General features: G+C 48.6%; 8 protein-coding genes across 8 annotated transcripts; 5 read left to right on the top strand and 3 right to left on the bottom strand.

Annotated features, from left to right (window-relative positions):
* Positions 1–869: 869 nt before the first annotated feature.
* N7443_005904 (uncharacterized protein) lies at positions 870–1335 on the top strand (the record flags this gene model as incomplete). Its single annotated transcript, XM_056885960.1, has 2 exons — positions 870–1032; positions 1091–1335. The coding sequence occupies 2 exons, from the start codon at positions 870–872 to the stop codon at positions 1333–1335; spliced, it is 408 nt and encodes a 135-aa protein (XP_056741408.1).
* Positions 1336–2132: 797 nt separating this feature from the next.
* On the top strand, positions 2133–3851 carry N7443_005903 (acyl--CoA ligase; the record flags this gene model as incomplete). The annotated part of the gene is made up of 1 exon (XM_056885959.1): positions 2133–3851. The coding sequence occupies one exon, from the start codon at positions 2133–2135 to the stop codon at positions 3849–3851; it is 1719 nt and encodes a 572-aa protein (XP_056741407.1).
* A 1254-nt stretch (positions 3852–5105) lies between these two features.
* N7443_005902 (uncharacterized protein) lies at positions 5106–6590 on the top strand (the record flags this gene model as incomplete). The annotated part of the gene is made up of 1 exon (XM_056885958.1): positions 5106–6590. One exon carries the CDS (start codon positions 5106–5108, stop codon positions 6588–6590), a length of 1485 nt encoding a protein of 494 aa, XP_056741406.1.
* Positions 6591–7248: 658 nt separating this feature from the next.
* N7443_005901 (CocE/NonD family hydrolase) lies at positions 7249–9163 on the bottom strand (the record flags this gene model as incomplete). The annotated part of the gene is made up of 3 exons (XM_056885957.1): positions 7249–7348; positions 7403–8899; positions 8964–9163. The coding sequence occupies 3 exons, from the start codon at positions 9161–9163 to the stop codon at positions 7249–7251; spliced, it is 1797 nt and encodes a 598-aa protein (XP_056741405.1).
* Positions 9164–9735: 572 nt separating this feature from the next.
* Positions 9736–10293, top strand: N7443_005900 (uncharacterized protein; the record flags this gene model as incomplete). Its single annotated transcript, XM_056885956.1, has 1 exon — positions 9736–10293. One exon carries the CDS (start codon positions 9736–9738, stop codon positions 10291–10293), a length of 558 nt encoding a protein of 185 aa, XP_056741404.1.
* A 29-nt stretch (positions 10294–10322) lies between these two features.
* Positions 10323–11136, bottom strand: N7443_005899 (Nucleic acid-binding OB-fold; the record flags this gene model as incomplete). Its single annotated transcript, XM_056885955.1, has 2 exons — positions 10323–10748; positions 10807–11136. The coding sequence occupies 2 exons, from the start codon at positions 11134–11136 to the stop codon at positions 10323–10325; spliced, it is 756 nt and encodes a 251-aa protein (XP_056741403.1).
* A 1723-nt stretch (positions 11137–12859) lies between these two features.
* Positions 12860–13677, top strand: med8 (RNA polymerase II mediator complex subunit MED8; the record flags this gene model as incomplete). The annotated part of the gene is made up of 2 exons (XM_056885954.1): positions 12860–12984; positions 13035–13677. 2 exons carry the CDS (start codon positions 12860–12862, stop codon positions 13675–13677), a joined length of 768 nt encoding a protein of 255 aa, XP_056741402.1.
* A 181-nt stretch (positions 13678–13858) lies between these two features.
* N7443_005897 (putative monosaccharide-P-dolichol utilization protein) lies at positions 13859–14823 on the bottom strand (the record flags this gene model as incomplete). Its single annotated transcript, XM_056885953.1, has 2 exons — positions 13859–14137; positions 14197–14823. The coding sequence occupies 2 exons, from the start codon at positions 14821–14823 to the stop codon at positions 13859–13861; spliced, it is 906 nt and encodes a 301-aa protein (XP_056741401.1).
* Positions 14824–14929: the final 106 nt, after the last annotated feature.

The following is a 14929-nucleotide window of genomic DNA, read 5'->3' as shown; positions in this document are numbered from 1 at the left end:
CAAAACCGCAATGCAACGTTGTCAGAGACTGGAGATGATGAGTCTATGAAACGCCTGAGCTCGAGCGGGAGGCGCCTGGATATAAAGCTTGTTCGCCAACGCGACCGGCGCAAGAAAAGTATCCGACGTGCATCTGGAGGAGCATCGTGAAGTGCACCGGTGTACACAAGACAATAGACATGCATTGCCGCCGGGACGGAACTGCAGGATTGCGGAGAGATCGGCGCCTGACAGGGAATGATGTTCCATAATTAGCTGCCCTTGTGCCCCGAAATAGAAGAAAATTAGCTGCAATTTTTCTTCCTTGTTCGGCTGTAACCCTATCTTATGCAGCTAAATTGGGGTTATTTTTAGATTTGTTGTGCATAATTACCGAATCGGTATGCAATTTCAGCTGCGCCGATGATTTGCCCCTCGCGGAGGCTAATGTGGTTACTTGGCTCTTTTGACTAGACTTTGGCTCGCAAAGCAAGCATACGAGAGCAATGGACTAATGCTAGAAATGGCTTTGCTGAGCTGAGATGAAGATGGAGGCCAAATATATCACCAATAGGTGCGTCTCTCAGGTCTTCTGTTAAGCCTTCTTTAAAGAGCTGAATAAAATGGACTGTCACTTACGTTGACCTGGACATCGCAGTTTTTTAAACCACATAGTATCATTATTATAATGCCTGGAGTCTGCAAGGTTTTATAATATTCGCATAGGCGAAGCATTGTGACGTGGCCGACTGCTCTGCTACTCAGCCGCAGCCTTCAGTTGCCCGTTCTTCTCTTGGGCACGTAGCTGCGAACTGGTGAGTGTGTCGTTACTTCAGCACTCTACGTTTCAATTTTGCACTTGACATCATAATTGATCAGTTCTTTCTACAATGGCGGTTCTTGAAGGCTTGGTCATCCCGGATTCATATACGATCGGATGGATTGCACCTCTGCCTATCGAGCGTGCCGCAGCTATTTCGATGCTTGATGAGCGCCATGAAGAATCTCATGACTTTACTCAGCACCCATCTGACGAAAACCCATACACCTGGGGTAAAATGGACAAGCATAATATTGTAATTGCGGACTCCCAGCAGGACCACCTCTACAGCAATTACGACATCCGGCCTGCTCTCCTCTCCGTCCCAGATCAAGATCAGTCTTCTTGTAGCACTTAGTGGTGGTATCGCCCGCCCTGAGCAAGGTCGAGATATTCGGCTCGGCAATGTTGTTGTGAGTGAGCCTCAAGCAACAAGCGGTGGCGTGATTCAATACGAGCTTGGAAAGGCACGAGCCGGTTCAAATTTTGTAGAGAAGACAATATTTAACAGAGCTTCAACTGGCCTATCCTTTTAACCATATGATCAAAGAAAGCTGCTTCTGCTTTTGACTAGAGAATCAGTTATACTGATGTGATTTTCAGGGTGGTTCGACCGAAAGCAAAGCAAGAGGGGACATCAAAGGGCAAACCCGAACTCCTGTACGTGGGGGATATCCGCCCAATATTCTGTCAACAACCTTTACATCAAATGATTAGTTGTTCCTCGCAATCTAAATAGTTTTCCCTTGCATTGCAGCCAGCTTATTGGGCTTTCTGGGGGGCTGCTTGATTCTTCGTGGGGCTTCTGATTTTCGTGCTGTTATGGTGACAGTCTTTGGCACCGCCTTCGAGAAATGTCATTGCCGCATGTGATCCCAGACAATGCGAAGCACGATGAATGAAATGCAATTAACAATGTTTTCAACATGAATTTCGGGAAATAACTCCTATTATCTCTCGTGATTATCGCGACCCTAAAATGAAGGTCGAAGTAAATTTCAAGTTGAATTGATCCGAAATTTGATAAATGATCAATTCATGTTATCGCAATGGCGGCGAGTGAGTTATGGAGACAAGATGGTGGATCGCAGGTTACATTTGAAGGTTGCTGTAGTTATCATGTGGGTAAGCTTAATATATTCTCTCTGCATTCGCTTATATGGAATGCACAGGGATATCTTTTTCCCTGTCTGTATGACCTCGGTTCGGTAGCCCGGTTGCAAGGTGCGCGGTGCGGGGCCTTGAAGCGCTGTCGTATTGCCTTTATGCCAAAATCGTCTCTTAATTCTATCCATTCTTCTTCAATCACCATCTTTACTAACATATTTTCAAGATGTTCAAATCAGTATTTCCAACGCTCGACATTCCTAAAACCAATATCCTCTCCTACCTTTATCCTACGAATCAAACGGTATCCGACAACCCAATATGGATCGACGCTGAAGACCCCGCAAAGTCACTTTCTCCCCGCCAGATGCTGTCGTGGGTGCGTCGTCTAGGCTTTGGTCTGGATAGACTCGGAGTAGAAAAAGGAGAGGTGGTCATGATCATTACACCAAATCATATATTTGTACCGGTTGCATACCAGGGCATCGCGGGATCTGGCCGAATCTTCAGCGGGGCCAATCCGATCTATAAAGTACCCGAGATCCAGCACCAGCTGAAGAATACAAGTGCGAAAGTTATCTTGACTCATCCAAGCCTCATCCAGACTGTCCTGGAGGCTGCCCGCGGAGTGGGATTCCCGGAGGATCGCATCTTTCAGTTTTCCGATCGCCCTTGCCGCGCCGTCTATGGTATTCTTGACTGGAGAGAAATGCTGGGATCCGAGGAAGAGGCAAATATGTGGAAGTGGGATGACTTGAGGGAGAGTGCAGATTCCACAATAGCCACCATCAATTATTCTTCAGGGACTACTGGCCTACCGAAAGGCGTATGCGTGTCACATTACAACCTTATCGCGAATGTTGAACAATCAATTTTTACTCGTGACCAGGAAACCCCTTATGCGGCTGTTCCTGGAGCTCGCCCAGCAGAGAGATGGGTCGGCTTTCTTCCACTATACCATGCGTACGGTAAGATGCTCCCAAACCACTTCAACCCAACCCCTAAACACTACTTACAATTCCCAGGCCAACTCTATGCGAATCTGATGGCAGGTAAACTGGGGGTTCCTATCTACATTATGCAGAAGTTTGTTTTCGAGGACTTTTTACGGGTCATCCAGAAATACCGAATCACCAATCTCCAAGTGGCTCCGCCTATCTTGATCATGCTTGATAAACGACCTGAGACGTCGAAATTTGATTTGAGCAGCATCAAGAATATCTTGTGTGGAGCAGCACCGCTTTCCAGAGAACTTCAAAACACCATACAAAAGAATTTGAAGTTGAATGTCGTTCAATCCTGGGGGATGACAGAGCTTACGTGTAGTGGGCTCTATGTCCCTGGTGGTCGCACCGATGATTCAGGCTCTATTGGTATGCTTGTTCCAAATTGCCAATGCAAGATTCTTGACGAGGAAGGAAAGATTATCTACGCAGGTGAGCCCGGTGAGCTGTATATCCGAGGCCCCAATGTTTGCATGGGTTATTGGAAGAATGAGCAAGCTACCCGAGAGAGTCTCGATGAAGAGGGCTGGCTCAAAACGGGAGACGTTGTTATTGTCCGCGATAATTCTTTTTGGGTCGTTGATCGCAAAAAGGAATTAATCAAAGTTAATGGTCTACAAGTGGCCCCTGCAGAACTCGAAGCCGTGCTCCTGGAGCATGCCGATGTCGCAGATGCCGGGGTGGTTGGTATCACAATAAATGAAGAAGAACGGCCCCGAGCCTACGTTCGGCTGCAGGATGGTCCAGCCTCCAGTACTTCAAAGGCTCAAATCCAGGACTACATGAAAATCCGCGTCGCGAAGCACAAGCAACTCACTGGTGGTGTCATATTCGTGGAAGAAGTTCCGCGATTGGCAAGTGGAAAGATCCAGAGAAAGGTTCTCAAGGAGTGGGCTAAGCGCGATGCTGAGTTGCCTGGCCCACAATTATCTAAGCTATAGAGTCATAGAAAATTCTCGGTTTATCTCGGCTTCAAACCATTAACTTTTCCCTAGACAGAGAATGAATCGCATAGTTTCTTAGGAATAAATTTAATAAATTTATGAATAGTAATCTGATTTCACAAGGAAATTCAAAAGTGAACACCACAAGAACAAGGAAAGTTGTAAGCATAACCGTCTCTGCAATGTAAAGTAACAGCATTTGGGCCAGCAATTTGAATGCCTGACTTTCAATTCTCATGAACTGCAGGGGAAGACTGCAGTCGATTTGCCTCTTGTCCTGACTAAATATGGATAGGGTAGTGCCAACGTCAGTAGACATGATCAAGGATAATGGAGCGTTAATCGCTAATTTCATATAATTGGAGGAATGATCAAACGTCGAAGAGCAATATCCTCCAGAATGATCCGCCTGCCTCGGAAACCGCAAGCTATACAGTTTCAACTGTTGATGTGATAGCTGTTCGTGGTTGACAGGCTCTCCAAGTGAACGATAGACTCCTCAAATAATCTCCAAATTAATTTATCAGAGTTCTCTTTGTTGGAGTTCTATCCACAACGTCCGACTCTCCTAAGTACCACATCGCCCAGTCTAACCACCTTCTCACGAAAGTGAACCCCCAGCTTAGCCATAGGGTTAGGTACAGAGCAATTAAATTTTAAGCAGACCCAGGGAATGAAGAGCTAATATTTGCGTGATGAGTGGGACCCCTCTTTTCTGGGGGCCCTGTCACATTTGCCATCTATTGGCGCTTTTCGGAAGGCAGGCCGTTCCAGGCCGGGTAATCAGCGTCCTGCACGCAACGATTCCTACCATAATACTAGTAAGTCTGGTGGTTTGGCCTATCAGGATTCGGAAGCGCCTCATGAAAGGAGATCCAAGCTGTTATTCTACAGTAACTATAAGCGAGATGAATTCGCTTTACTGGAAATGGACGTCCCAATTCGGTGAATTTGGCGACGTGGATGGCAAACATGACCACTTGGCATGTATTTAATATTTTGGCAGTGGCAAAACCGATGATCCCTCGGGTTCATAAATAGGAAATAGGGCGACCTGCCGCTGCATAGATAACATTTCCCCGCAGCACGCACGCCTGATGCCGTACTTTGTGCCAAATTGACTATGACTAACACATGTTTGATTGAGTATGATCATTGTTGACATTATAAAGCCCCGCTCTCTTTCTCTGAAAAACGTATTAGCCGAATTATTTCACAAAATACATACCTAATTGAACCCCTCATACCACCATGGGCTCTATCAACGAGAACCCCGCTTTCGGCTATTCGCCTAGCAACCTACCTCAGCAACTTTTCATCAACAATGAATATATCGACGCAAAAAACACTGAGACCATCTCAGTCTTCAATCCAAAGGACAATTCACTGGTCTCCGATAAAGTGCCTGTTGCGGGCGCAGAGGATGTTGATGCGGCCGTGGCCGCCGCGGAAGCTGCCTTCCCCGCATGGAAGGCCATCACGGCATTGGAGCGACGTAATATTCTGCTGAGGTTCGCCGATCTTATCGATAAACATAGCCTAGCTCTGGCAGAGCTCACGCGAATCACGCTTGGTGCACCGTATGGGCCGTTCGGCAAATTCGAACTCGGCATGGCCACGGAGTCATTCCGTTACAATGCAGGCTGGATTGACAAGTTCGCCGGAGAGGCGCACCCTCAAGAGAATGGCTTCATGAAGATCACTCGCCATGAGCCCTTGGGCGTGACTGCGGGAATCGTCCCATGGAACGGCCCGCTTGGAACAGTCGGTCTCAAGGCGGCTCCGGCGCTGGCGACTGGCAACTGCTTCATCCTAAAACCTTCAGAGAAGACGCCATTTGCTGCGTTGGCTTTGGGCCTATTGATCAAGGAAGCTGGCTTTCCACCCGGCGTCTTCCAGATTTTGTCTGGGGCTGGGCCGACGGGAGCTCTCCTCGCACGGCACATGCGTATCCGGAAGGTTAGCTTCACTGGGTCGATTAGGACTGGGAAGCTGATCCAGAAGATGGCTGCCGAAACCAATCTCAAGCGAGTCACCCTTGAACTCGGTGGCAAGTCTCCAGCTGTTGTGTTTGATGATTGTAACTTGGACAATGCTGTCACCTGGTGCGTCAATGCGATCGCAGCCAACACCGGTCAGGTTTGCTTTGCCGCCTCGCGTGTTTACGTGCAAGAGGGTATTCTGGACAAATTCACCGAGAAGTACAAGGCAGCCTTGGAGGAGCGCGCCAAAGCAATTAATGACCCTGAAGAGGCGACGACACTGATGGGGCCTTTGGTGGATGAAGCCCAGTTCCGACGTGTGACTGGTTTCATCGAGCGAGGTGCCCAGCAAGGGGCGATCCTCACTGGAGGAAAGCGCGTCGGCGACAAGGGATACTTCATCCAACCCACCGTCTTCACAAATGTCGCGGCCGATGCCGAGCTGTACCGAGAAGAGATCTTTGGCCCGGTATCTATTCTCAACTCTTTCAAAACTGAAAGTGAAGTGCTTCAGAAGGCCAATGCCACAGAGTACGGACTTATGGCTGGTGTCTTCACCCAGGATATCAACAAGGCCATGCGAATGGCTAGCGAGTTTGAGTCTGGAATGGTCGGTATTAACTGTGTTAGCCTGAATATGCTAAACGTGCCCTTTGGTGGTAGCAAGCAGAGTGGTCTTGGTCGTGAATGTGGCCGTGCTGCCCTCGAACATTTCACCGAGACAAAGACAATCATGATCAACTTGACATACTGAGTGGATACTCAATTCTTCTTGTCGTTCATTAAAGTACATACTGACTCGTGAATTCACTGATACAATTTGTTCATCGTAATCTTTCACAATGTACATTCACTTAAACACCACGCTCTTCAACCCCAGGGCCACACGCTCACACAAATAACATCCTATTAAGATTTAACAGAACTCTCCCCCAAATACCACAGCCATGCGCTTCCTTGACTGACCAGCCCGCATAGCATTGATCATCTGTTCGACCGGGCATGCCAATCGTCATCAGATCCGAATGACAGAGTGAGGCCGAAGCCATCTTGACAGCGTGTTGGCGCTTGGAGCTCGACCGACCGATCAATCAGTATTTTTCTATAACCCCGGAACGGCGAAACGCTTCTCAAGTCCAAGACCTATGTATCTCAAGCAAAATGATTCACCTGAGCCAGTTTTCTCCTGCTGTAGTCTATATATAGCGTTGGCGAGGAGCCTACGGGCCGCTATATTGTCTCTGTGGGTCTACCGGGCTATGTATTTATCAGGACTTTCTTCAAGGCAAATAGTTACTTCTTCTGATCAACATGCAGATTTGTTTCAGCTGATAGACATGTCACAGGGTACAGCTCCCTCACTTTGCGCCCCGCAACTCGGTATTTCGAGTGAAAGCTGTATTTCCAAAGTCTTAGATGGTAGACGAGGGCGGGATAATTGGCAGCGTGATATAATTAACGTGATCTGGGCCAAATTGGATGTTGTTCTGACCTTTAAAGATAGAATCGGGTCTGTTTTCGAGTTAGCTCAACTCGGTATATTACATCGAGGATTTTATTGCTCACCTATCAACTGGGTCATTGTGATTGAACATTCCAGTACCCGCCGTGTCGCCAGAGCTGACTTCTAAAGTAAGTCTATTTCCAGCATCAACGACTACATTGGTTGGCCAAAGCTCAATATCCACGGAGTATATCTCATCGGTAACGACGGGAAGAACGTCTACCGACCGGTATTCTCGGTAGGGGAACCAATGGTGATTCAGCGGATGGTCAGGATTGGTCTTTCTCATGCTCACTCGGAGGAAACCTTTGGTCACCGGCGCACCCTCACCGGTGGTGCCAGTGTAAAGGATCTCCGAGCCATGGGCGGAGACATGTCGAAGACTGATAAATAGGTCCAGGTCAGAAGGCACGGGGCCATCGGGGCTCTTGCTAACGGAAACATTAAGATGAGCGACAACGTGGCCGGTGATTTCGGTCTCCTTTCCGAATGGCGGCGTTGTAAAGGAGATAATATCAGAAGGCCGTCCACTACCAGGTGCATCATAGCTTTTCTTCAGGAGGTTGGTATCTGCAGGCTCCTTGAAAAGCATCTCTCCGTCATACTGGAGGAACAACTTCGTGTATTCAGTCCTGGTAAGCGGCCATTCCTGCTCAAATCTCCTAGGTAATGTTTTCTCTGCCTCTGGATTGTTGTGCCCGACGTCTCCCTTCCGGATAAGCAGATCCACGGGGGAGACAGCACCTTTCTGAGACCATCCATGTCTGTCCTCTCCTTTGAGAAAAGCATCCAAAAAGCTTCGCTGAACCTCGACTTCTTCGTCGTAGTAGAATGGCAGATCGTGGCGGCCTACAATAAACCGAAGATACTTGAACTCAGATCCAGCACGTGTAAATCCTTGCACGTTGCCTCTTAGATGCAGCAGAATACCACCCCAATTCGCAACACTCAGGATCGGAATCTTGATATTCTCCAACTTGTAATCCATGGAAGCAAAAATATCATCATCTGTATATCGATATTGCGATGCCAGAGCAGGCTGCTCAACTCGTTTCGCTTTCAGCTCATCTTCCCCGAGATCTCCTTCAACGGTATCTGGGCCCCAATTTCTCGAAGCCTTCCCAGGCAGCCCGTACTGGTTCGAAGCGACTTGACGCTTCCACCAAGCGCTCTGGAAAGTGTTCGACAAAATACCTCCATGCCGGCCCATATCCCGATAGAGGTCTGAAAATCCTTCCCAAGGAACGGCCGCAGCAAGACCCTTGGGGCTACGGGCTGCTGCATACCACTGTGTGGCACCGTAATAGCTGATGCCAAGCAGGCCTACTTTGCCTGTCGACCATTCCTGCTCCGAGGCCCATTCGATGACCTCGCAGAATGATTCAACTGTCTGGGGTGACAGGGTGTTGAGAAGCCCAGGAGATTGTCCTGTGCCGATTTCGTCTGCGCGTACCACGATGTATCCATGTGCGGTCCAATATTCTGGTGTTGGCGTTTCCCAAGATGAGTGCGCTGTTTTGTGCTTAGGGTTGACCTCAGCATAGCTTGATGGATTGAAGCTTGAGGAGACAATTAGGTTAGTTCGGTAAGGGAAATCTGTGTTTCGAAAACGGATTCACTCACTCCTCATATGGGACGTCCTTGCCATAAGGGCCATAGGTCGCCAACACAGGGTAGCGAGTCTGCGGACCAGAGTCCTTTGGTCGGTAAACATTGCAGCGAACTACATTTCCATCTCTGAGATTGATGGAAATATCTCGCTCGAAGATGTAAGGAAAGGATTCCGTATCAACGGTGCGAATATCTCGAATCTGGTTCGGCATTATTATTCTGTCGTATCAAGTGAAGTGAGTCTCTTGTGACATTGAATATGCCAAGTACTGGTTCAAATCTCCTGGATATTCGTCTGCCTTTAAATAGGTTCAAAACCCCACACGTTCGACCACTCATGCTGTCATCTACCGGCCCGCAACTATCGGACCGAATGGTTCGCGTCCACGTCCACGTTCGCACCGACAGAGAGCGCTAAGGGCGAAGGTTCGATGATTACCCTCGATTTTCGTGAAAACGAATAAGAAAGCCCTGCAGCAGCTTCCGAGGTCGGCTGGTGCCGCGTCAGAAGTTCCCACGCAATATGCGTCGACTCCTCTGTAAATCCCCGCTTTTGAGGTGCATACCTTGTAAGTTGTGCGCGGTAGCAAACTTCAATCTAATATCCGTCAGCCTTTTCTAGTGAAGTACTTTGGCGGAGAGTGGACAACCGACTCAGACCCTGAACGACCGAAGCTAAATCCCAGACGGTATTAGATCACGGGATCTAATAAACAGAAGTCCCCCTTTGAGATCCATCCCCATTCATCCCCTTGGATTTGACTTCATACTTCGTGTTTAATACATGCCTTCCCCAATATATATTGGACTACCAAGAGTCTATTCCACCAAGAGCAAGGGCAATAAATGCGTGCCCCCACCCAATGATTTCCTCATCGGGACATGGCAGGTAACCCACTCCAGCCTCCCGCTATGGAAAGACAAGCGAAATGTCAACGTCACCTACGAGCTACTCCCGGTCGATAAGTCGGGTGTCTATAAGATCGATGATCTGGTCAAATTTCAATCTAAAACGTCGGAGAAAGTCTCCTCTATTCATGGTGTTGATACCCCGACCCCTGGCGATCCAGGTGCTTGGGATTGGCGAGGCAAGGGTTGGTTGAAGCTTGCGAGCACGCACTGGGAGTGTCTTGGTTTTGGTCATACGGATGATAATAATAAGTGGATTGTGACATACTTCGCCAAGACGCTTTTCACTCCTGCTGGTATTGATATCTATTCGAGGAATAAAGAAGGGCTTCCTCAGAGTTCGGTCCAGGAGATTCTCAAAGCTCTCGAGGAGCATCGTGTTGTTGAGATTACGGATCTTGCGGACAGTGTTTTCCAGGTTCCGCATAATTAAGAATACAATAACTTTTCAATCATGAAATATCACAGGAAGGGGTATGAAGTCGTGGGGATACGGCTTTCAACAAATTTCTCATCTTCCCAGCCATTTCCGGGCATGAAGTCCGCACCGAATCCGAAATCATCGCTTGCAAAGTCCGAAACTTGCATAAAAGAATCGCATCCCGTATTGGACGTTTCGAACGTGAATAAAATATTCTCCGAACCAGGTGTGAGCTGTTCAGAATCTTGGACTAGCAGATTTTCTTCATACTCTTCGTCATGGGAGATGTATGAAAAGCTATAAAGCTTATTAGATGATCTGTTTGGGTGCATATACTTTGAGAAGTCGAGGGAGAAATCACTGCCCAGACATATGATTGAGCTTGGATCTTGTTTAAGAGCGCGGCGCTGTTCGTCAATATCATGGATCGATATAAAACCTTTAACTGATCCCAGGATTTGTCTAAACTGTTGAGTGAGTTAGTAAGATCACATTTTCCAGTTCTTGGTTATTGCCTCGACGTACCAGTCGCCTTAGTGGAACCCAGTATTGTTGGAGGTCATTCAGAACAACTAGGCAGGAAATGACTTGGCTGTGTAAGTCTGCAGATAATGCCACATCTTGATCCAGGAAGCTTGCGAATACTGATGCAGTAGTGAAGCAGCAGTATCCCACGAACGGAGGCAGATCGGATGTCTTACCGCCAGCAGAGAAGAATGCGTGAATCATCTCGACAAAGCTCTTGGCATGATGAATGGTGGTCCGGGCACAGACTTCGATAACTTCGGCAGAAATACAGTCATTCAAAGGGATTCCCGTGAAGAGTGGGACGAGGAAGGAATGTAGTGATATCATCGCGAGGTTGTAGAAAGAGTGAATAGCAAAGGCTGTGCTGAGGTGTGATCGGCCATATGCTTCGTATGATCCGGGAAACTGCAACAATGGAAATCGATCGTGGAATCGAATTATACGCTGCCTGAACTGGGATATTTGATCAATTTTTTCCTTGGTTGAATTTGTGGTCTTTGACTTGAAAATTTGTATGTCGTGGCTGGAGTAGATAGATGTGAGCCAGTCTGTCCCAAATAAAGATAGTGCCCTTCTTACTATATGTAAAGAAGGTGGAAGTATTCCAGCAATCCATGATTCTGGTATTGGCTGGTAGTCTTGGATGCATCTGGTGTAGCATAGAGACTACCTGGCGATGGAGGGGGTGATGGTGGGAGAGGTGGGAGGGTTGAGTCGCTGGCAGACATGGTAAAGACATCATCTTTTAAAATGACAACAAGAATCACCCAGCAGTTCCAAAAGCACCGGAATCCAAGATTCCGATTCGCGAGGGAGACAGTTTCAGCCCCGAAGCCAGGTACACCAACACGGTTATATCCCAGACCTCTTGCGGCAACGCATGCGACATCTTTAGATTATTAGATAGGGAGAATTATAAGTATCTACAAAATAACTCACGAGCATGCAGTTTGGCCCTGTGGACTTCACCTCGAGCAAACCAATATGTGGCACAGATATGACAGGCCTGGATCAGGTCCAAGGATGGGCGATGTGCTTGTAACAAGCAATGCTGGCTTGCATTGTTTGCCCATTTATCTGCTTGATCGGGGCTCATCAGGCTCCCAGTGTCATCAATAAATCTTGAAAATGTATTAGATGCAGTTCAAACTGTAAGAATCGTAAGAATCGTAATCTCACATTGACGCCAATGCAAATATAGCCTGAGAAACATGCTCAGGTAACTTGCCCTCAAGGAAATCCTTGACGACTGTCTCTTTTTCAAAGATGAAAGGAGCGCAGACGTAGTGTGAGAACAGTGTGTCTATCAAACACAGGCCAAGCGACTGAGAATTAAATGGGCTAACCTTGTCATGGTCACCATGGGCCTGTCTTCCTCTGGCTCCCCACGCGGCTCGGGATCTCGCAATCGCCTTGCGGTCCGGAGGCGAAGGATAAAGGCATTCAAGACCATTCCTAGTGCACCGTGTGCAATTCGGCACTTCTCGACAGCATTTGACCTTTTGATTTGGTTAACCATGAGATGAGAACATCTTTGGGGATACTCACCTTGTGGTCCCGGCACCTCCGACATGCAGTGCTAGATTTGCGCGTGGTGTCACATCTAGAATCTTTTGGCATCTTAATTATATTTGCTTGCGCTCTTAGTATGATTGCTGGTGGAAGGAAAAGACAAAATGTGGTGACGGACGAACGGATTGCCTCGGTCTTGAGTAGACGCCGACGCCCGAGTCCGGTGACTGAACCTTTCGAGATATATATCCACGAAAAGTATCAGAAGCGACTTTAACATGAATTTCATAATAACGTATCAACTGATTGAACAAAGGAAATGATGGATAGCTAAAACAGATTTTAGAATCTTCTACTTCATAAACGGAGAAGCGTTCTACCCCCCAAAGTTGACAGGTGAGCGGCTGCACATAGCGTTCTTTCGGTGACTTCCAAGGGTTCTCCACTAAAGCTTCAAATAGAATCTCATCTCCTGTACATTTAACCACCACCCAGCGCATTCACCCCCTGGCTGAACACACTCAATTCACCAGCTACCATGTCTGCCCTCACATCCGATCAAATAAAAGTGCTCGAGCAATCCCGCCAACGACTCGTCCAACTCACCCGCTCCCTAGGCTCGCTGATCGCAAGTCTGAACCAAAGCGATCCCCTCCCACCATGGTGCGCAGCTACCACCAATGGCCCAGAACAAGCTCTAATGATTCCACCAGGTCCTCCCTCCAATCCCAAGCAAGCATCATTTCAAATAACCTCGTCTCCGTCTCCGAACACCTCTCCGACCACCGCGACCTCCTCTCCTCACTAGTCGCCTACCCCGGCCCCGACTACCCCGGCCGCACACAAGCAAGCACACTTGAGCAACTCCTCCGAACAAAACTCGATCCCCGCGTCCAAGATTGGGTCGCGCGTGGCCGGACAGCAGGCACCGAGCCGCCAGCTGTGGACGCCTCCAACTTAAATTCCAGCGCGATAGCAGCAGCAGCGCATGCTCAGAAACCGCTTAGCGAGACCGAACTCGCTGATCTATGGGAGTGGGCTCCTATTGAAGCGAACCAGGAAGCGAGGAGGCGGAATTGGGGAGGGAATTTCACGCTTGAGGAGCGTGAGGCGGGGATACAGAATGTTGTGACAGGGCTAAAGAGACAATTAGAAGATGATGAGGGGTCCGAAGACGAAGAGGAGGAAGAGGAGGACGAGGAGGGCGAGGATGAAATGGAAGTTGTGGGTGTGCATCGAAAGTCTGGTGGAAATGGCTTTGAGTTTGAGATTGCTCCGCACCATGCGCATGCTGTTGAGCCTGTTGTTCCTCTTGCGGATATTTTGAGGTATATGACTACAGGGCGAATGCAGTAGGCCTTCAAGCTACTTCCAACCTCTTCTCGCAAATCACGCAGGGTCGATCTACGCGCATATAAACAATGGGGATGGACATGAGGGGTAGGAATAGTATGAGAATGATAAATTCCAAAAGGCATTATTAGGAGTATTACAAGGGTTCTGCAAAATAAAGCGCATTCAACCGAAAATATACCCTCTAACCCCGTCGGCGAGTAGTAGGTGTTTTCGAGCCCTTCGGCGACGCGCCGGAGCTATGAGCCATAGGGCTCTGATCGACAGCCTTTTGCTTACCGGCAGCCTTTTTCGACTTCGGTGTCTGCGTCTGCGCGGGGCTGTTCCAGTAGTACAGCATCTGCGTAGCGAGGATCACATTAAGGGAGAAGCCGGCGATGAATCCGTAGAGAATGAGCTTATCGTCGACTTCCTGGAGGGTGGTGAAAATACGGGAGAGGGATCCGACAAGGTAGTTGAAGACCTAAAAAAGATGAAATGTTAGTTCGGCATTCATACCCAGCCTGAAAAAAATCCACTTACGGCGAAAGCGCTCAACTGGCCGGTTCCACCCTGGCTCCAAATAGCATAGATCTGGGGCAGCTTGCTGGCAATACCCAAAGCGCCAGCTCCAGCTTGCAAATACGACATAGTCTGCGCATCGATAAGGGTCTGGTCGAAGAGAAGCGCGTACACGCTGGCAGCGACAATGGCGACGAAAGCCGCGGCGGCAGCAGATTTGCCGGCGTAGTTCAAGACAAGAACACCGACGGCAATATCTTGCACGGCAATAAGAGCTGACTCGCCATAGGTGCTGAAGGGGAACTGGTTGCGCACGCCATAGGAAAGGGTAATGAGTAGGCTAGCAGTTTCAAGGGCGTAGGAGACGAAAGAAACACCAGCGGACGAGCGTGAGTGAATGAGCTTCAGGATCTGGGGAACCTTAACGACGGCACTGGCGCCGACGATGGCGATTCCGAGGGCTTTGGAAATAGCCAGGGAGGTACAGGCAGGGTCCTTGGTCAAGCTGAGGTCGAGGAGCAGCGCGCTGTGGCAAGGTGCACCAATCAACGAGATGACCGCATCGTGAACGGGTTCGGGGATCGCTTCGACAATAGGTTGGAGGTAAGGCTGGAGGGGATCCAGGACTGATTTCTGAATGACGTCCATGATGGCTGGTGGGTGTCAAGGAAAAGAGGTGTTGTCAGTGTTGACATTCCACGTACACAGGAACCGAGGAGATACTTTGAGTGGGCCTAAACACCCCGTTCTCGTG

Source organism: Penicillium atrosanguineum (assembly GCF_028827265.1).
Source record: "Penicillium atrosanguineum strain IBT 20685 chromosome Unknown utg000004l_segment0_segment0, whole genome shotgun sequence".
NCBI lineage: Eukaryota > Fungi > Ascomycota > Eurotiomycetes > Eurotiales > Aspergillaceae > Penicillium > Penicillium atrosanguineum.
This window is presented reverse-complemented; position numbering and strand designations above follow the sequence as displayed.